This window comes from Rhinoderma darwinii, chromosome 6 (assembly GCF_050947455.1).
Source record: "Rhinoderma darwinii isolate aRhiDar2 chromosome 6, aRhiDar2.hap1, whole genome shotgun sequence".
Lineage (NCBI taxonomy): Eukaryota > Metazoa > Chordata > Amphibia > Anura > Rhinodermatidae > Rhinoderma > Rhinoderma darwinii.
Window position 1 is genome coordinate 123,272,955 of NC_134692.1, and position 19,061 is coordinate 123,292,015.

The following is a 19,061-nucleotide window of genomic DNA, read 5'->3' on the forward strand; positions in this document are numbered from 1 at the left end:
TAACTTGTGCCGTGTCTTATGTTTACATGTTTCTATGACAACCCACGTAATGAACACATATAGGGCATGTATACGTGTGATGGCAGCAGAAGGCTTGAGAAAGCAAAACAGCTGTTGCCTGTGAACTTGTGCATATCTCCATCTCCCCCCTACTTCTTTTTGAGCAATAAAGCATATGAAACCGTCCGAGTTGGGGGAGTGCAACTCTACTTCTTTCTTCATTCATTGTAATATTTATGAACTCTTCTTGCCGAGCCAGCACCTGCCTTGACACACTCCGTGTCAGTGTACATGCTGCCTGGGGAGCAATCTGCCAAACGCCCGGAGGACTGATTGTAGCAGTGCCAACTTCTATCCTTTTGCGATTGCTGGACCTGTGACATGAAACAGTCTTCCACAACCTCACCTTTGTAGCAGAGTTGGGCTGTTCCTCGCCCAGTTTTAAGCTACACAGCTGTTTGTTACAGTTAATAATTGTTTCAACCTACATATGAAAATGATCATTATCACCAGTTAGGTGTACGATTAAAAAATTATACCAGAGTATAATCCTGCAAAATCCATGACTTTGTGCAAGAGTACCTAGAAGAATCAATGCCGTTTTGAATGCATAGGGTGGTCACACCAAATATTGATCCGATTTAGATTTCTCTTCATTGAATTAATACTTCTATTATTGAAAAACTCTTACTTTGCAGCATGTTTCCACGACTAGCAAAAACGTTCACAGTAATATATTACGTGTGTGTTTAAATGTGCAGTATACTCCCTCAAATGCCATATGTTGGACGGCACTTTTCCCTAGTAGCTTTGAAAACCGCTATACAATATTCAACCCAGAATTACACAGTTCACATATTGTATATCACTCTACAGGCCAAAATAAAACACAGACTTGAGCATTAGATATAATCAATAAAAATTTGCCTGCGCTCTTTTTTCTCTTTCAGGTACATATTCTTCCTCCATCCTTCTCCTTCCTGCTGTTTAGTCCTTATTCACACAAACGTGTGCATTTTGCGCACGCAAAAAACCGCAGCGTTTTTTGCGCATTGCAGTTCCGTGTCTCAGAAGTGTTTGCTGCGTGATTTTCATGTCATCCTTAGGCGGGCGGTTTTGATGTTTAGAAAAAGAAATGAAGGAAGCGGTTTTATTTTTTCCCTTCATTACTTGATATACCGTTGTGCGAATCACGCGCGTCACACGTAAGTGCTTCCGTGTGCTGCGCGTGATTTTTCACACACCCATTGACTTCAATGGGTGTGTGATGCGCGAAAAACGCCCAAGTATAGGACATGTCGTGAGTTTTACGCAGCGGACACACGCTGCGTGAAAATCATGGGATGTCTGAACAGCCCCATTAACTTACATAGGTCTGTGCGACGTGCGTGATTTTCATGAACCTTATACTGATCATGCCTATGGCTTTTGTGTAATATTTGTCAGCAGGTGATTGAATTTTATATTAGTCGTCACTATGCGCATAGTCAACTGTGGTTATATGATGAATACAAAATAAACTTCATGTTGTATTATGAACAATGGTTTTAACTATCATAAAGTACAATAAGTATGCATTGATCCAGTGGGGGGATAGTTGTTGTAGAAAAGATAGTTGTTGCAGCTTTTATCTCTCAATGGGGAAAATCTGCAACAATTCCACAACACGGAAATGACTTTTTTTCAAATCTCATCTATTTTGCTGCTACTTAACTACAGCGCATGTTTTCCCACAATAAAGTTATTTGCAGAAAACCTAACCAGTGTGAACACACCCTTCAAGTTTAAATTTAAGTAATAAATATACTTAAACACGCAGGTTATAGGTCAGAAACCCCAAGAGTACAGTGTAAGTTCACACGGGGCTGATACACTGTGTAAAAGAGGTACTCTGCATATCCGCCCTGGAAGCCACAGGGACTTCTTGCCGAACAACGCATCAAATTGTGTGTGACACACACACACACTATCATCCCAAGTGACTGGAAGAAACGTCATCCCAGGAGTCCAGCGTGGATGACGAACAGAATTCTGGGTCCATTCAACATCTATTTTTTTGCGGGTTTTACCTCCCTATTGAATTCAATGGGGAAAAACCCCATGATTCTGCAAAGACAATGGACATGCTGCGGAGTTAAAAAAAAAAAAAAAAACACACTGCAGGTAAATTTCTAAACGTTTTTTTTCTGCTATTTATTTACGAAGCGTGTTGATGAAATTTGTTCAAATCTCATCCACTCTGCTGCTACTGTATTATGCAACAAAATCAGCTGTGAAAAAAATCTGCAGTATTTATGCCAAGTGTGAACATACCCTTAGGCACAGTTCAGTTTTTTGTAATTGCGGAAACCGTGTCAGCATCAAAAAACATCCGAAACCTGATTTCAATGGGAGGCTGAGGTTTTTAGCTGCCTGCGGCAAAAAAAAAAACAGTGCCTTAGAATTAGCCAAGAGAAAACACCCTCTGAATCCAGGTATTTTTTGCAGTGTCAATGGAAAATCAGTTTGTAAAAGTACCAAGTAAAAAAAAAACAAGAAAACAAAAAACGACATTTCTATACAGTGTTTTTGGAAACTGCAGCATAAAATTACACCTCGTATGCCCTACACAGCTTAACATTGAATTCAGTGGCAAGCAGTTAAGGTATAGTGCGGCGCATAGTGTGACCATTTTATGCTCAAATACATCGGAAACTCCAGGAATACTATTAGAGTTAATTATTGGAGGAGGAACACGGAGCAAAGAGCTTAAACCAGACATTGTAGAATCACATACTGGGAACAACCCATCACATTGTTTATATTGGGAAAATGATGCAAGTGTACACAAGTTATTATTTGAATTAGATTGAGCATTTCACAGCAAGGATACAAATAACAATCCAGATAATGTATGGGCACAGTAATAAATATTCAGTATATTGATCTGTAAATAGACAATCCAAGTAAACGAGAAGCATTCATTTACTTAACAAGTGATGACAGAATCATGGGCGATCACCCTGTGATCGGGCACCTTTCCCTTTCTATGGATTTCACTTTCCAATTCATGATGCCAACATTGATTAGAACGGACACATTGCATTCTGGGTTCCTTCAGATCCATGTGAATAAATAAGAATTATTTTTTTTTTCTATTGCAGGACATACAGAAACATGGAGGATGGTTTACACAATTAGTATCTAGAACAGTACAGTATGAATTTATCCTACACAAAATGTAAGGTCTTGATGGAGATTCTTTAATTGTATATTTACATGAGAGACTCCTTAATTCGTCACGCTTCGGTCTCAATGTCACATGTGGAAAATAAACATGCTGATAAATACACAGTCCTGAGTCTTTAAGAAAAGCAGCATTTGAGAGCACATGTTCTGGGGGCATTTCCCACTTCTGCTAGAAATCCGGTGCCGGCTAATGATCAGCAACTAACAAGTTCAGTAGGATGAAACGTATATAAAAACAAATGGGATTTAAAAAACAAAACAAAAACACAATTGAAAAATACTGGCGGTAAAGTACGAAGCAGTATTTATCAAACAGCACCAACTCTGTTCAGATTGTTCCACAAGGTAAGTAAATTGGTCTTCATCCATTCCGACATGTCAGGAGAGTCAAGTAGCCCATGAACAGAAACCATTGATCTTCGTGAAGAAAACCAACTCCAGTCTTAAAATCTGCATCTAAGCTACAACATAAAAAAAAATAAAAAATAAAAAAAGTCTAAAAAATAAAATTAGAAAAAGACTTTTCATTTACAGCTCATAACTATGGGTGGATAGGTCATCCACATACTAGTAACCCCTTATCTTTTGTCAGAAACAGTCATTAGATTTGACTAGAAAGTGGACATTGAGGGTGAGTCAATAGGGCATAGACAAAAACTCTGTAACTAGGACAAGAACACTTCCACATGTCACTGCGGGTGATGAACATTCTGTGACGATGTCCAAAAAAAAAAACCAGAATACTTTTCCCTAAGAATAAATAAAATCCATTTAAGAAACCCTGGTAGTCAAAAATATGAAATAATTGTGGTATGTCTGTGGTAGTTTAAATGCAGCATTTCAAGGTGTTTTTAAAATAGGAGTCAAGTCCAGGCCGGAGATGCTACGTCTTCATAGTTCTACAGAGGAAAGAAGAGGGGGAAAAAAGGTAAATAATAAAACCAAAACGCGTCATTTATACAGGTTAAAGCAACAAACGGAACAATATAACAGTAGCACTCACAGAAAACGTAAAATGGATTTTCTCCATCACATACCATTTATGGCACATTAATTATACATGCCATAAAAGTTAGATCAGTGTAGTTACTACCCCTCTACACCTTAATAGGATGTTGCCACTTAGGAGGCTTCAAACTAAACAAAAAATAATAATTTGCGTCCCCCAATGAACTGGACGAGAGAAGGATTTTACAGAGAAAACTGCCCAAAAATGTTTTTTTCCCTTTGTTACATTGGGGACACAGACCACGTCCTAAAGCAGCAAAATGAGGACATCGTGTTGCGTTATTCATGTGAAAAGCCAAAACAACCTTAGGCAAAAAAGACAGGCACTGTGCGGAGCACCACCATGTCCTCATGAAGAGTCTAAATTGGCAACTATCTTGCCACGCTGTATTTCTGAGACACTCCGGGTGGTAAACAACGCTACCAGAAAAGGACCAAAAGGAAAATTTCTCACAAGGGTTCAAAGGGAGTCGACTGAAAGGCCTACAAAACCAAAATTAAGAACCAAAAGCAGGAATCAAAAAGGGCAATAAAGGGGGAACCGCATGAGCAACCTACTGCAGAAAAGTCTTGTCAGCCTAAGATGCCAACGTGCAACCAAACAAAACAGAAATTGCAAACACCTGTCTCTTCAGGGAACTGAGTGCCAAACCTTCCCTGCAGGAAGTAAATAAGTTTGGATAGAGAAAAATCGCTTGGGTCAGATTACCATCCTACATGGAAGGCCTACTTTTGTTGGTGTGAGGATTGAAGACACGGGCTGAGCAAGGTTTCCCAGACTTGGTCTGATAGCCCTCAGAATGGCAGCCTCAACAGCCACACCATTAAACATAGCGACCTTATTCTTGTGGGAGAGAGGTCCCTGAGAGAGGAGGTTGGAACAGAGGTAATTGACACAGGGTGACGGCCAGCAGGAACACAAGGTTCGCGTACCAACAGCAGCACGGCCAATAAGGATTTCCGGAATCCCCCCCTTTTTGAGCCAGAGGAGCCGAGGCAGGAGAGGTGTGAGGGCAAGGGGGGAGAAGGATGAACACTTACAGTAGCCTCAAGTCTGTCCATGTCGCAGGCTTGGGAGATGAAGCAGGGAACCTGACGATTGAACTTGGAAATCATCAGGTCCACGTTCGGTTGGCCCCATCATGGATATGGTCAAAGGGCTCTTGGTGAAGGCACCCCTCCCTGAGATCCACCTTTTCGTGACTGACCTCAGCAACCCAGGGAATGCATACTGCAGGCAAAAAAAAAAAAAAAGAAGATGGCTCAACTCCAGCAGGTTGATCGGGAGAGAGTATTCCTGTGCAGCCCACAGCCCCTGAGCCGTGAGCTTCTGAAAGATGCCTCCCCACCCTTCAAAACTGGTATCTGTGGAGAGGATCAGCCACTTTGGGGGAAGGAAGGAGCGAACCCAGGAAAGAGATCCACCACCGAAGCATTCTGACTGCAAAGGGAGGATGAACCATAGATCCAGGGGATGGTTTCAATGGAAAGAGATTACCCACTGAGGGGGACCACATGTGAAGCTGTGCAAAGGGGATGGTCTCTATCAAGGCCACCAAAGTCCCAAGAAGCCTCATGCAGAGGCTGAGTGAAGTCGGAGCAGCTGTCTGCGAGTCTTCCATCCTCTGGAATGACGGAGTGTCAAAAGCCATTCCCAGGAACTCTATTTGATGGGAAGGAGAAAGGTAAGATTTGGAGCGGTTGATAATTCAACCGAACTGACACAGGTTGTCTTGAGTGATCTGGGGCACAGTCTGGTTGTCCTCACCCCATACCTGGATGACATTTTGACTAACACCCTCCCTGGTCCGAAGGATCGCCACCACGACCCAAAAAGGACCTTTGTAAAGAATCTCGGGACCCAATTTTGTATCTGGAGAACACTTCCTAAATCTAGGCGTATAAAATGTGAGAAAGCGAGGCGTCCTTGAAGTGCAGAAGCCTGCCCCCCACTCGTACTGAATCGAGCTGGGGCACACCTTCAGGCGGCAGTGGACTTACCGGCTCCAGCCTTTGCGGACTGAAGTTGGGGTCACGAGGAGGGGCGAGCCTTAGAGGAAGATTTGGTCTTCTGCTCCTGGTGAGACTGCTATTTGGAGGACGTAGTGTTGGAGAACCCACAAAAGGATTGAAAACTGGGACCCACCTTTTTGACAGGAGCAGTCCGCTTGACCCAGTTTTGGGGGAGGTGGGTGCTTGTCACCAGTAGCCTCAGATGATTTCATCCAATCTGGTTTCGAGTAGACGGTACCCTGAAAAGGGGAGCGCAGTCAGGAACCAGATGGAAGCTGTATCAGCAGACCAAGCTTTAAGCCAGGTTGTCCTGCGGATAGCAACGGAAGACGCAGACGCCAAAGCAAAAATTGGGTGTAGGATGTAGCCGGAGGCTTCAAAAGGTGGACTTTTTCAAAGGATTCCACACTGCGATCCAGAACATCTTTGAAGGAAGTAGAGGCCATTAAAAAAAACTGGGAACGTTGAGGCTGTTGAAAATAAAAAGGATTCCTATGCCTTCCCCTTAAACTGACTCCGTGGTGTCACAGACAGCACTAATAAGCACCTCCACAGAAGTGGGGGAGGGGCAATCCCTTGTCAACCGAATTAGAGTTGTCAGAAGGTGAATGGTCTGATTCCAAGACCTCTTTAGGAGTACCGGACCTTACCTCTGGTGGGATAGGTGAGAAAGGGGCCGGAGAAAGTTAAGCTAGGCAAGTGGATCTGGTCTGCTTTCAGGGTCTCTTAGGTGAGGAAGACATAGAGGTAGAGTCTAGGAAAGGACGGCCAGAACAGGTAGGTTTCATGATCTTGGAATGAGTGTTCACTAGGTTATCAACAGTTCTGGAAAGGGAATGGGCCCATTCCAGATCCAGACACACCATACCAAAGCATGAGCAACACTGTGGCATGGGTGCAGGCATGAGGCCAGCATGCATCGCATAGGGAAGTAAACGGACCACAAAAAAAAAAGCATGCATAATAAATTTTAATGTCTGGCATGAAGGTTCTCCCTTGGGTCAGACATGGCTATAAACAGGGTCACTAAACCACACTGCAAAAAAAAACAAAAAAACCAGGGACTAGAGAAGCAAATAGAACCACACAGTAATGAAGAGAAATAAGTATTGCCTTAGGAGGTAATGGCAGCCTTCACCTAGGTTTGCTAGGAAATAAATACAGGGAGTAAGATCAGAGACTGAGGCTATGGCACCTGCAGGGGGAAGGGGGAAAAAGGCCAAGGGCCAGTCCTACCCAGTTTCAGCATGTGATGTCCCTCCTGATGGTACGGTGTCTCAGCAGCATCCATCTGAATGCAGGAGAGACCGGACAAAGCTGCGATTGGCCTGTCTCCCTCATATAACCTCCTGCAGTCAATCGAAAGAGTAGGCCGATTCCAACGAGGGGATAGTGGAAAAAGCAAAAAAAGCACGCGGTTGGAGCGCGATTGGGTGAGTGAAATGCTCCACGCCCCCAGCATGTACAGTAGTGTGGGATGACGCCGTTGGCGCAATGCTCTCAAAAATGGCGCCGGCCATAGTGACAAAACTGCGTCACAGGCTATAGGCCAGCTGGAAATGTCTAGTAGCAATAAGGGCCTGCAAAATGGTAGCAACCAGTGGACCCATGAATGTACCGTATACAAGCGATGGCCCAAGGAAGGGAGAGGAGGGGTGGGTGGGTGCAGTAACACTCACCTTCCATATAAGCTCTCCCCTGCCTCAAGCTCTTTAAGATGTGACCAGCAGGAGCATCCCCCTCAGTGGTTCACCCTTTAGTAAGGAGAAACTGGTGGGAGACGCAAGAGGTGGTCCTTGGGATGGTGGATGACAGAGGAGGGAACGCTCTTTTCCCACTTCTTTTACAAACGCACCGTTCTTCAGTCAGCTTATAAAGAGGACACCGTGCGCCTGCCTTCGAGGGGACAACAGGGAGACTGTCAACCCTGTTTCCTAGCTAAAAAAGGGGGGAAAAAAATGGTAGCTTAATGTCCGTAGGAGGTAAAGACTGAATAGCTCAGTGTCTGGGCAGAATATATCCTGTAGGAGTCGTCACTTTATTTCTTTAGTATCAAGCCGCCTAGTGGCAACAGTATGTACGCACAGTCCGTGCCCAAATGTAACTAACGAGAAATACACAACACTTTACAGCCATGTTACAGATTCTTAAATTCCGTGCTGTACAAATTCACACGAAAGGACGTCTCACTGAAATCTCCAACCGCAAGTTCTCGTGTTGCTTTGTAACTTAGTTGGTATAAACAATTAAATTTGCAAAAATATAAAAATAATCCGTATCATAATGCAACAAAATATGTTCATGAAAGGCCCCATTCACTTTGCGTATGTGCCGAGCGTATAAGTTTTTAAACACAAAAAGTATTGAAACGTATAGCTCGGCGTATACATAGGCTATAATGGGTGAAACGTAGACCAAAATAGCATCCGTTTGGTCTGTGTTTGTCATGGTTTACGTTGGGATACTGTTTTTTTGAAAGTACTGAAAAGCATAGTCTGCTACGCTATTCCGTACTTCAATGCTAAAAAAAAAAAAAAAGAAAGTATACCTTTTTTTGTTATCTCAATGGATGACGAATGCAAACGTAATGCTGTAAGTTTGTATCAGTTTACACAGTAAATCTATAGTTTGTTTTTTTCTATCAGTGTTCACTAAGTTTTTTTAGGTAAAAACGGACAGAAACTTATACAGATGTATGAGTCTACGCCAAACGTACACGCTATAAACAGACACAAATAAATGGTACACGTTTGTATACGTTTTTCAGTGGTCCACATTTTTATTTTAAAAAAAACAAAAACGTATACGCTCGGCGGATAGCACAAACGCAATGTGAATGGGGCCTTATTTGTTAGTTTATGTAGCCATTACAGTCAAGAACAAAGAGGCATGTCCCCCCTCACATGGCATGTTTGGGGCAGTTGTACATGGGCGTTAAGCAGCCTGGCATAAGAGCAGACAGGGACTGTGTCTCTAACTGAGGAACAGCACTGTTTAACGCAGGCTTGGGAAACAGCCATTCTGCATGATATGGATATATTGTAGCGTGGGACAATGATATTACAGATCGGACATTCACCTTATAAAAAGCATAAATATGCCTGGTCGTAAAGAAGAAATATCAAATTAATTTTTTTTTTTAAGAAGTACTGGTTTAAACTTAAAGGAACAGTGTCATCGCAAATAATTTTTTTATATGTTAAAGATGTTAGTGCTTTAATAAAAACGTTTATATTCATTTGTGTGTTTGTGTTTTACTTTTTCTTATTTTTACACTTTTTCTTCCCTATGGGGGCTGCCATTTTTTGTTCCATTTCTGTGTGTGTCGATTAACGACACACACAGACATGGAACACGGCAGCCACAGTCCCATAGGGACTGTGAACGGCTCCCGTCCCATTGACTGCCGTGTACGGCGTCTGTGTGGGAACTGCGCATGCGCCGCTCCCACACAGTCCTATTCGAAATTGGCGCCGTCCGGCGCCATTTTCCTGTGGACCGGAAGTCGCGGCCGGACAGTAATATTACTACTTCCGGTCGCGGCTTCCGGACTTGTGCACATGGAACAGCGGCAGCAAACGGAGCGGACGGGCCGGAGGGAGCCGCGGCGGCAGGAGCAGGTAAGAGATTTCAATGTATGTTAGTGTTTGTGTGTGTTTACTACTGTATGTAAACCTACTACACTGTGGGTTACCTCAAAAAATGGCGACACACAGTGTAGGAGGTTAAACCTTTCAAACCCCTCGTTTATCCCGGCACTAGCCAGGATAAAAGAGGGGGGGATGCTGAGAGCTCACTAGAGCGAGGGCTTTTAACCCAATGTTGCAATGCTGCAATTTTGGGAACAGCCCCATCTAGTGACCAAAAATGGGTAGTATTATAAATTAGAAATAATTTATAATATTTCCTGGCTCGTGCCAAAAAAAAAAAAAAAAATTTGAACAATGTTTAATCACCCACACACTAAATGTTTAATTTTTTAAAAAAAAACATGTTTTTCTGGCAACACATTGCCTTTAATTTGGTAACGTGGCAATTACAGTTGGCACCATTTATACCATTTTAGGGACCAACGTCGTTATTTCAGTTCTTCACGGCATTAGCAGGATCGAGATGGCCTGAAAAACTAAAAATCAATCTGAAATCAAACTGTCAACGTCAATATACAGATGTAGTCATGGAAAGGTTAAACTTACATTTTTCTTTCTTCCGTTCGGAACATCTGTCTTTCCATAGAGTTCAGTGTTCTCTTGCGGTCCGGCTCATCCCCTCCCCCTATGCTGCTACCACACTCAAATTTTCGTTTCTTACTGTTTTCATAATGTTGGTGGTTAAACCTTCCATGGTGATGAGAGTCTGAGTGCCGTGATAAAGAGTAGTGACAGGGTTTCCCGCTGTACCCATAATCACGCCTCTCTCTGGAGTGATAATTCCAGTCATTTCTATGATACTTGGAATCCCTATAGTGATAGTCCCGATTGTCATACGACACTCTATCCCGATCGTCTCTATATGAAGATTGAAAATGATCCCATCGTTGAGGTCGGCTGTAGTGGTTCCGCTCACGGCTATGGGACCGATCTAGTCTGGACAGATAACGATACTCATCATCCATTTTCCCTCTGCTCCGTGACCGCTGTCTCCCATGGTCCCGGTGACCTCTTTCACTACCTCGGCTGGAATGGTTCCTGTGCCTGTATTCATCGCTGTGATCGTGTTTATACCGATCATACTTGGAACTTTCTCTGTTGCGTGAATGTAGCTCGCTCTTCCGAGGGTCTCTCTCGTGCTCTGAACGAGACGTCTCACTGCGGACAGGTTTTCTGTCATTATGTACATAGTGGGATGTGGATGGAACAGAATCACTTCCACTGTTTACATCTGGAGGAGCAGCTTCCCGTTGGTGTTCCACAGGTACAGAAGATGGCGACCATCCATTCTGATGGTTTTCAGTGTTTGGTACATTGTGTTCTGGAGGATCTCCTGGATCAACAGCCACGTTTAGTTTTTCTGTATTCTGTGAACTAACAAAGGAAGAAAAAAAAAAATAAAAATGAAAAAAAATGTATATATATTTTTTTAATATAAAAACCATTTACAATGCTTATACAATGGAAGGTTTTAAAATGGTTACCCCACCAAATCATCACCTATGCACAGGTAAACGCTCCGTCCAAACAGAGAGCTCCGGACCCGCATTCTTTGGATCGATAGAGGACACTAAACTGTGGGATCCACCAGCGATCAAATACTCATTGAATAATTTCAACATGGTCCATTCTACTTACATTGCTTCTTCTGTTCCTTCACTCTCAGGGTCAGATACGGCTGCTGCGGTCTCTTCCATGGTCACAGTTTGGAGGTCAACCTGAAGTCAGAGAAAAAATAAAAATATAAAAAAATACTACAAACTATGCGGTATAACATACTTCTTATAAGGAATAAAAAGAGTTCAAATCCGCACAGTACAGAACCACATGACTGACAGCCACAGCAAGTTGTCTTCGGTTCTGTTTGGGTTTTGTTCTGTCATAGAAGCAGAATGACTAAAAACACCGCCTGATCAATCGCATGACAAACCAATGGCGCCTGATTGGATCCATTGACTTTAATAGGATCGGTCAGGTTTCTGACGTTTTACCGGACAGAACATCGCTGCATGCTGCGCTAATTTGTCTGGCAAAAACAGCATTTCCAACTGAGGCCTCTAATGAAGCCTCCAACGCAGATGTGAACAGAGCCCAAGACAAAATTGCCAAATCAAAGTATCAGGGTCCTGCAGACCTCTACTTTGATGAACCAGTGTCTAACTGGATCATATTCTATTTTTCCCTCCTATTTCTCTAGTCCACTTTTAAATCCCGCTTCAAAAATTCCTTTCATTCTCAGTTCGTGCATGTAGGCTCCTGAGCAGCGGTCTATGGCCAACGTTGAGTTTTCCTGTAAGTAAAGTAGTCATAAATGTTAAATCTTTGCTTTACTTATCCTGATGATCGCTTATTCTCCATTCACACAGAAAGTTCAAAATTGTGCTCTACTCCGGCTACTAGAGAGGAGTGCATTGTGGGAGCTCAGATAACCTGTGACTTGAGTTACCTAGAGCTCAATTGACGGGGGTGCAGATGAACCGTATAGAAAGAGCTAGATGTTGTATCCTTCGCACACAAAGTGAAAGTCAACATTCTCACTGGTTCCAACTCAATACAATATAAATAGAATTTACAAAAGTTACTTATAAACAATGAAAACTTTGCAAAAAGTGAGCACTCTCAAAGGGGTTATCGGACAAACTTAGTAATAAATAGCTGCAAATAAGTGGGAATTTCCCCTACATACATCAGGTCTATTCTAGCCATCTGCCTTTGTCCAATATGAGGCCGTTAAAGAACTGCTCAAGGTTAGTCCAAGATAACATCAGAGCGATCACGTCTGATTACTACTTTCATCTTCCAAGGGGTCTCCGATAAAGGAGCCGGAATCAGACCGGTTGCTTTGTGCAAATGCTTCATTATTCCTTTGCACCAGCTTTGAAAATTCTCCCCCAATGCGGTTAGATGGTCTTAGGACCTGTAACCTATAGCTGAAAATAACGAGTTAATTCAGAAAAGCTCAGTGTTAAAAGGATGACCCAATACTTACTTCATTAGATCTATTGCGTTTAACAGGACTCGCACCATTGATGGACTCATAGGCTTCCTGGTCAACTGTATTAGATTTAAGGGCGGTCTCATCTTTAGCATCGGTGTTACCAGGCAATTCGATGGATGAATGTCCATTAGAAATAACAGATCCATTTACCATGTCTACACCAGTAGATCTTTTCCGCACACCTTTACTCTCCTCTTCAGATTCCTCTGACGATTCGGCCCCATAAGGAACCAGCATGGTGGAAGGTACTATTGGATTGGCACTGGCCAATGATCCGCGGTTCAACTTATATGGAAGATTGCTCGCTGAGGATGGTGTAGGGGCAACAGAGGTAGACTGGGCTGGGGCGTTTGGTTTAGTTCCAGACGAGGATATTTCTTGGGCAGGAAGTGGTTTATTGATGTTCACTATTATTTTTTGCTTTTTGCCATTCATAGCCATTTGTCTGTTCATAGGTAAAGGGCCAATGAATCTTTTAATAGCGTTCCCATTTATAGAGGTTTTTGGCGATCTACTCCCATTCATGTTCTTCACATTCTAAGAGAATAAAAAAAATAATGACTGAATTATTATTATGTGAGATGCACAACATAACCTCAATTGGCAGACAGCTATTTCTCCTGACTCTACCACTGTCCATGGCTCTCGTAGGAACAAAAGATCAGGCATGTTAAAACAGGTTTAATTCTTCAACAACCCGACCAGCAAAATCTGCCAATGTGGGACGATGGGGTGGCCCCAAGACACTAGATTGTCAGCCAATCGTGCCACTATCAATGGGTTCGGCTGACTACTCTTAAGTGTATAGACAGCTTAAAGAGTCAGAGATATATCAAAAGTTTGGATCGGTGGGGGTCCGGGTGCGGAGACCCCTCCCCCCCCACCGTTGTGGAAACGAAGGCGCAGAAGCGCTCAGCTGAATAACCTGCACCTTTGGTTGGGATCTGCGCTCCCTGTCAAGCGGAAGTTGGCTCATATAGATGTTCTATGTAAACAGTCTTCGATCACAGATGAAGGTGCAAAGTGCTTAGCCGAGCGATTTTGCACCTTTTTTTCAGCAGCAGTGGGGGTCTCAACACTTCGAACCCCACCGATCCAAACTTTTGATATGTCTCTAGGACATATCTATCTAAAGTTTGATGACAGCGCAGTTACTCTTTAAGGCTCGATTTTTGCTTGCATTTTTTACAAACCTAATCCCATCCTGTTTTACATAAGAACGTAGAGGAAGATTTCCCCATTGATTTAAATGGTATTTTTCATATGGCAAATGTAAGTTAGCCCTCGTAAGAGATAAGAAAACAGTCTACAATTATAGGGGACACTGTACCCCGCATTGTTGGGTTTACGGTCTTACTTTGATGATCTGCTGGGGTCCTATGAAATCGGACTTGGTGCCTCCAACTTGATGGCTGCTACTGGGCTGAGGAGAGTTGGGGCTGGCTGACTGATGTGTGTAAGGCGAATCTCCACTCTGCACATTCTGGGATCTTGAGGAAAGAAAAGCGAAAATTAACTATCAGACAGAAAAATACAGCAAGTTTTGTACTAAAATCAAAAGAAAATTAATTACCGGATATAAAAGAGAAGGTACGCCTGCTGGTTGAGCACGGTCCGGATATCTGCACTGGACACAATTGAGTCATTCATCGAGTACCATAGGTCATTACTGGCCTGAAAGATTAGATTTTGCAATTACGATTTAATAACAGGAAAGTTACAGTAATTATTGCATGTTGCGCTGCTAAAGCCACTGGTACAATAAAAAATAAAAAAAAAGGGGGGGGGGGGGATGGGACCATTGCTTACCCACACTCCTCATATTTACAGGGGCCGTGATGAAATATTTAGTACTCTACTCCATATTAAAAACAGCCATTTACCATTATGCCTTCCAGTTGTACACTGTAGTAAGCTTTTGCCACTAGAGGAGACTTCGGGCCACAAGTGAAAACAGATATCAAAGTCCCTTAGTTACTATAGGCTAGAGGGTTTAATATAGTGGTGTTAGATTAATGGTATGGGGGAGTAACCACAGGACTTTCGTTACACCCCTGGACTAATGTATACCCTGTGCTCTGGAATTTTATTACCTTTATATAGCAGAAATAATGCCCAGTGTGACAGCTTAGGCCTGTATGCACAAGAACAGCGTATAACGAATACATGATAGGTTCTCCATGAGGGATGGATGTGAATGGACGGATGTTAAGGTATTCCGGATACTTTATTTCCTAATCAGAAAGCAAAAAAAAAGCAGCAAAACACATGAATTAGAAACCTGTGAACAGAACATTTTTTTTAAATATACAGGGCCCATGTTTTCAAAAGCGGTCTAAAACCTCCAGGTAGTGATGCAATATCCACTAAAGTTCTGATACATGACCAAGCACAGTAAAGGAGTTTTCCATAATTCATCTGGATCTTAGAAAACCCATTTAAAGAAGATTTCACTTGTAATTTTAACTGGCAGGAGAGCAACACAATAGGTATCAATGGAAATGGTTGCTAGAGACTTGTGTGAATGTTTTTACGTTGGGATACATATTGGTGTCTATGTGATTGATTTAATATTTCAGATGGTCTAAAAGAAAAGAAAAAAGCGCAAGTGTCAAAAACGGTGTTCTTTTTTTTTCACAAAAGTGTTGCAAAAGAGGAATCTTTGAATCGCGTGATTTGCAATGTGAATACGCCACCTAAAAATAAAAGCAAGAAGGAAAACAAAAACTATTTTTAAAAGAACGCAACAAAAAAACAAAACTTCATGTTCTTGTTTTGACACCCCCCCTTCCACCCAAAAAGAGACTGATCTTAAACTCAAATGTGTTGTCCCAACTTCTGTCCTCCCTCACACATAAGGATTACCACAAACTAAAAACTCAAGCTAGGCATCTGTGGATTTCAAAATCAAAGGGAGGAACACCAGGGTTGCACAGCCAATAATTTCAGCATGACAACAAAACGGAGAAACTCCACTAGAGGACATTGGCTTTGTCTTGCAGACTTCCTATGTCCTTCAGACCATCATTTTCAATATAAAAGGAACATCTCCGTTCCCCGTCACGACAGTGGCACCACACTGGAGCCAGCAACGGAAGGAAAAAGGAACCTCCACATTAAAGAGGCTGTGTCACCACATTATAAGTGCCCTATCTCCTATATAAGGAGATCAGCGCTATAATGTAGGTGACAGTAATGCTTTTTATTTATAAAAAAACTATTTTAAACCACTTTATTAGCAATTTTTAGCTTTATGCTAAGGAGTTTCTTAATGCCCAAGTGGGCGTGTTTTTACTTTTGACCAAGTGGGCGTTGTACTGAGGAGTGTATGACGCTGACCAATCAGCATCATGCACTCCTCTCCATTCATTTACACTGCAGCATCACGTTCTTACTAGAACACGATGTGCAGCCACATACACAGACATTAATCAACGGTCCTGATAATGAATATACATGACCTCCAGCCACGACGTGATGTGTATTCAGAATCCTGACACTTCTGAATCTTTTCTGTGAGATTTCCAGCAAGGGAAAATGAAATCTCGTTTACATCGTAATCTCGCGAGATTACGCGTGGCTTGCTGGAATCTCACAGAAAAGATTCAGAATACACAGGATGTCCAGGCTGGAGGTAATGTATATTTATTATCAGGACACTTGATTAACGTTAATGTCTGTGTCTGCACATCGTGTTCTAGTAAGAACACAATGCTGCTGTGTAAATGAATGGAGGAGTGTATGACGCTGAACTGGTCACTGATTGGTCTGCGTCATACACTCCTCTGTACAACGCCCACTTGGTTGAAAGTAAAAACACGCCCACTTTAAGAAACTCATTAGCATAAAGCTAAAAATCACGAAAAAAAAGTGGTTTAAAATAGATTGTTTTTCTAAATAAAAAGCACTCCTGTCACCTACATTATAGCGCCGATCTCCTTATATAGGAGATGGGACACTTATAAGGTGCTGACAGAGCCTCTTTAAGGGAAAGATCCACAAAGTAAAAAAGATATGGGATGCCTTTCCCGCATCCACAGAGACAGCGATCAAGCATTCACCTTTGAAAGTTTCCCACCACTGAAGCTTGCAAACCTCTTCAAGGACAACGTTAGCACATTCGATATACGATGTATTGTAAATCTTTTTGTTGCAGTAACAAATTGTTTACACCTAAGAAAATAGGACAGGAAAGAAAGTTAAATAAAAGCTCAGTTATTCCACCTGAAAATGTATTAACAAATTGACAATTGGATGTTACCATCCCCCCCTGCACTGATTGGATAGTGTCAGACTTTAGGGACACGCCCCTTTGAAATGGGGAACAGACACACCCAGTTTTCAAATATTAAATTTCCAGAAGAACGGCACAATGATGAATTCTAAGAAAAAGATGCTTCAGCATTATTTAACGGGGAATACAAATAGTTATTCAAAAACAGACGTCAGGAGAAGCTAGCAAATACATTAAAGTGGTTTTCTCACAAACAACATTTATCCCCTATCCACTGCTGTGCTCGGCTGTCTTCACCAGTCCCATAAACTTTGAAGGGACCGGCAGCACGCACGCACGACCTCCATTCCATTTATACTCCTCCTCACCTCCGTTGTGCAGTGGAGGAGCTCAAGACCCACATTCTCGTGACTAGTGGGTCCTCCAGCGATCATACATTGATCACCTATCCTGTCGAGAGGGGATGAATGTTCTTAGTGGGGAAAACCCCCTTTAAACTAGCAAATGTATCCATTAAATGGCAGTGTTTAGGAGAGGGGCATGGGGGAAAAACAAAAATAGAAAATTTGATATCACATGTTTGATTTACTAAAACCGTGATTTATAGAGTATCACTGATAACTTGTTGTTCAGTTCTTCTGTACAGTCCCAAATGCAACTGCAGACACCAGTTTAATGGTTAGGTGCCTGCGCTGGCGGCAGTTTATTTACGCTGGCTTCTTCATTTCATACATTTATGTTGGAAACGATCAATTCAGTGTTCTGTCAGCATGCAGAATTCCATCAAATTCACAATAAAATATAGCGTATAGTCGTTCTTACTTGCTGCAGCTATACGCATTGTCTCCATCAAGCTGTTCTGCTTTCACAAACTGTTCCAGAGCTTTATTTACACTATGTGATGTCTGAAGAAAAAAAAAAAAAAAAGTTTACAAAAATACAAAACTCTTTGAAACCAGGTGTTTTTTTGGAGTAGATTGTCAGAGGCCGTTTGTCTTGAAATCAGCCACGTATTATTCTGCCTCAAACATATCCCAATTACTAGGTGGAGTGTGCCTTTAAAGAGGCTCTGTCACCAGATTTTGCAGCCCCTATCTGCTATTGCAGCAGTTCAGCGCTGCAATGTAGATTACAGTAACGTTTTTATTTTTAAAAAACGAGCATTTTTGGCTAAGTTATGACCATTTTCGTATTTATGCAAATGAGGCTTGCAAAAGTACAACTGGGCGTGTTGAAAAGTAAAAGTACAACTGGGCGTGTATTATGTGCGTACATCGGGGCGTGTTTACTACTTTTACTAGCTGGGCGTTGTGTATAGAAGTGTCATCCACTTCTCTTCACAACGCCCAGCTTCTGGCAGTGCAGACACAGCCGTGTTCTCCAGAGATCACGCGGTGACGTCACTCACAGGTCCTGCATCGTGTCGGCACCAGAGGCTACAGATGATTCTGCAGCAGCATCGGCGTTTGCAGGTAAGTCGATGTAGCTACTTACCTGCAAATGCTGATGCTGCTGCAGAATCAACTGTAGCCTCTGGTGCCGATGTGTCCTCGCTCGTCTGACACGATGCAGGACCTGTGAGTGACGTCACAGATCTGCACTGCCAGAAGCTGGGCGTTCTGAAGAGAAGTGGATGATACTTCTCGTCAGAACGCCCAGCTAGTAAAAGTAGTAAACACGCCCCGATGTACGCACATAATACACGCCCAGTTGTACTTTTACTTTTCAACACGCCCAGTTGTACTTTTGCAAGCCTCATTTGCATAAATACGAAAATGGTCATAACTTGGCCAAAAATGCTCGTTTTTTAAAAATAAAAACGTTACTGTAATCTACATTGCAGCGCCTATCTGCTGCAATAGCAGATAGGGGCTGCAAAATCTGGTGACAGAGCCTCTTTAATGCAAATGAAACTTTGAAGAACAAGCAC

At 42.4% G+C, this 19,061-nt stretch overlaps 1 protein-coding gene across 4 annotated transcripts in view; it reads right to left on the reverse strand.

Annotated features, from left to right (window-relative positions):
* Positions 1 to 2,831: 2,831 nt before the first annotated feature.
* The window catches only part of USP42 (ubiquitin specific peptidase 42), a 42,089-nt gene continuing 25,859 nt past the window's right edge, over positions 2,832 to 19,061 (reverse strand). For all 4 annotated transcript variants that reach the window (XM_075830248.1, XM_075830246.1, XM_075830249.1 and 1 more), the window contains 9 exons: positions 17,954 to 18,036; positions 16,959 to 17,070; positions 14,991 to 15,131; positions 14,471 to 14,571; positions 14,255 to 14,387; positions 12,889 to 13,434; positions 11,538 to 11,617; positions 10,446 to 11,273; positions 2,832 to 4,127 (listed from right to left, as the gene is read on the reverse strand). In XM_075830248.1, coding sequence (XP_075686363.1) covers positions 4,112 to 4,127; positions 10,446 to 11,273; positions 11,538 to 11,617; positions 12,889 to 13,434; positions 14,255 to 14,387; positions 14,471 to 14,571; positions 14,991 to 15,131; positions 16,959 to 17,070; positions 17,954 to 18,036 — 2,040 coding nt within the window. In that variant the 3' untranslated portion in view covers positions 2,832 to 4,111. The remainder of the gene's footprint in view (positions 4,128 to 10,445; positions 11,274 to 11,537; positions 11,618 to 12,888; positions 13,435 to 14,254; positions 14,388 to 14,470; positions 14,572 to 14,990; positions 15,132 to 16,958; positions 17,071 to 17,953; positions 18,037 to 19,061) is intronic.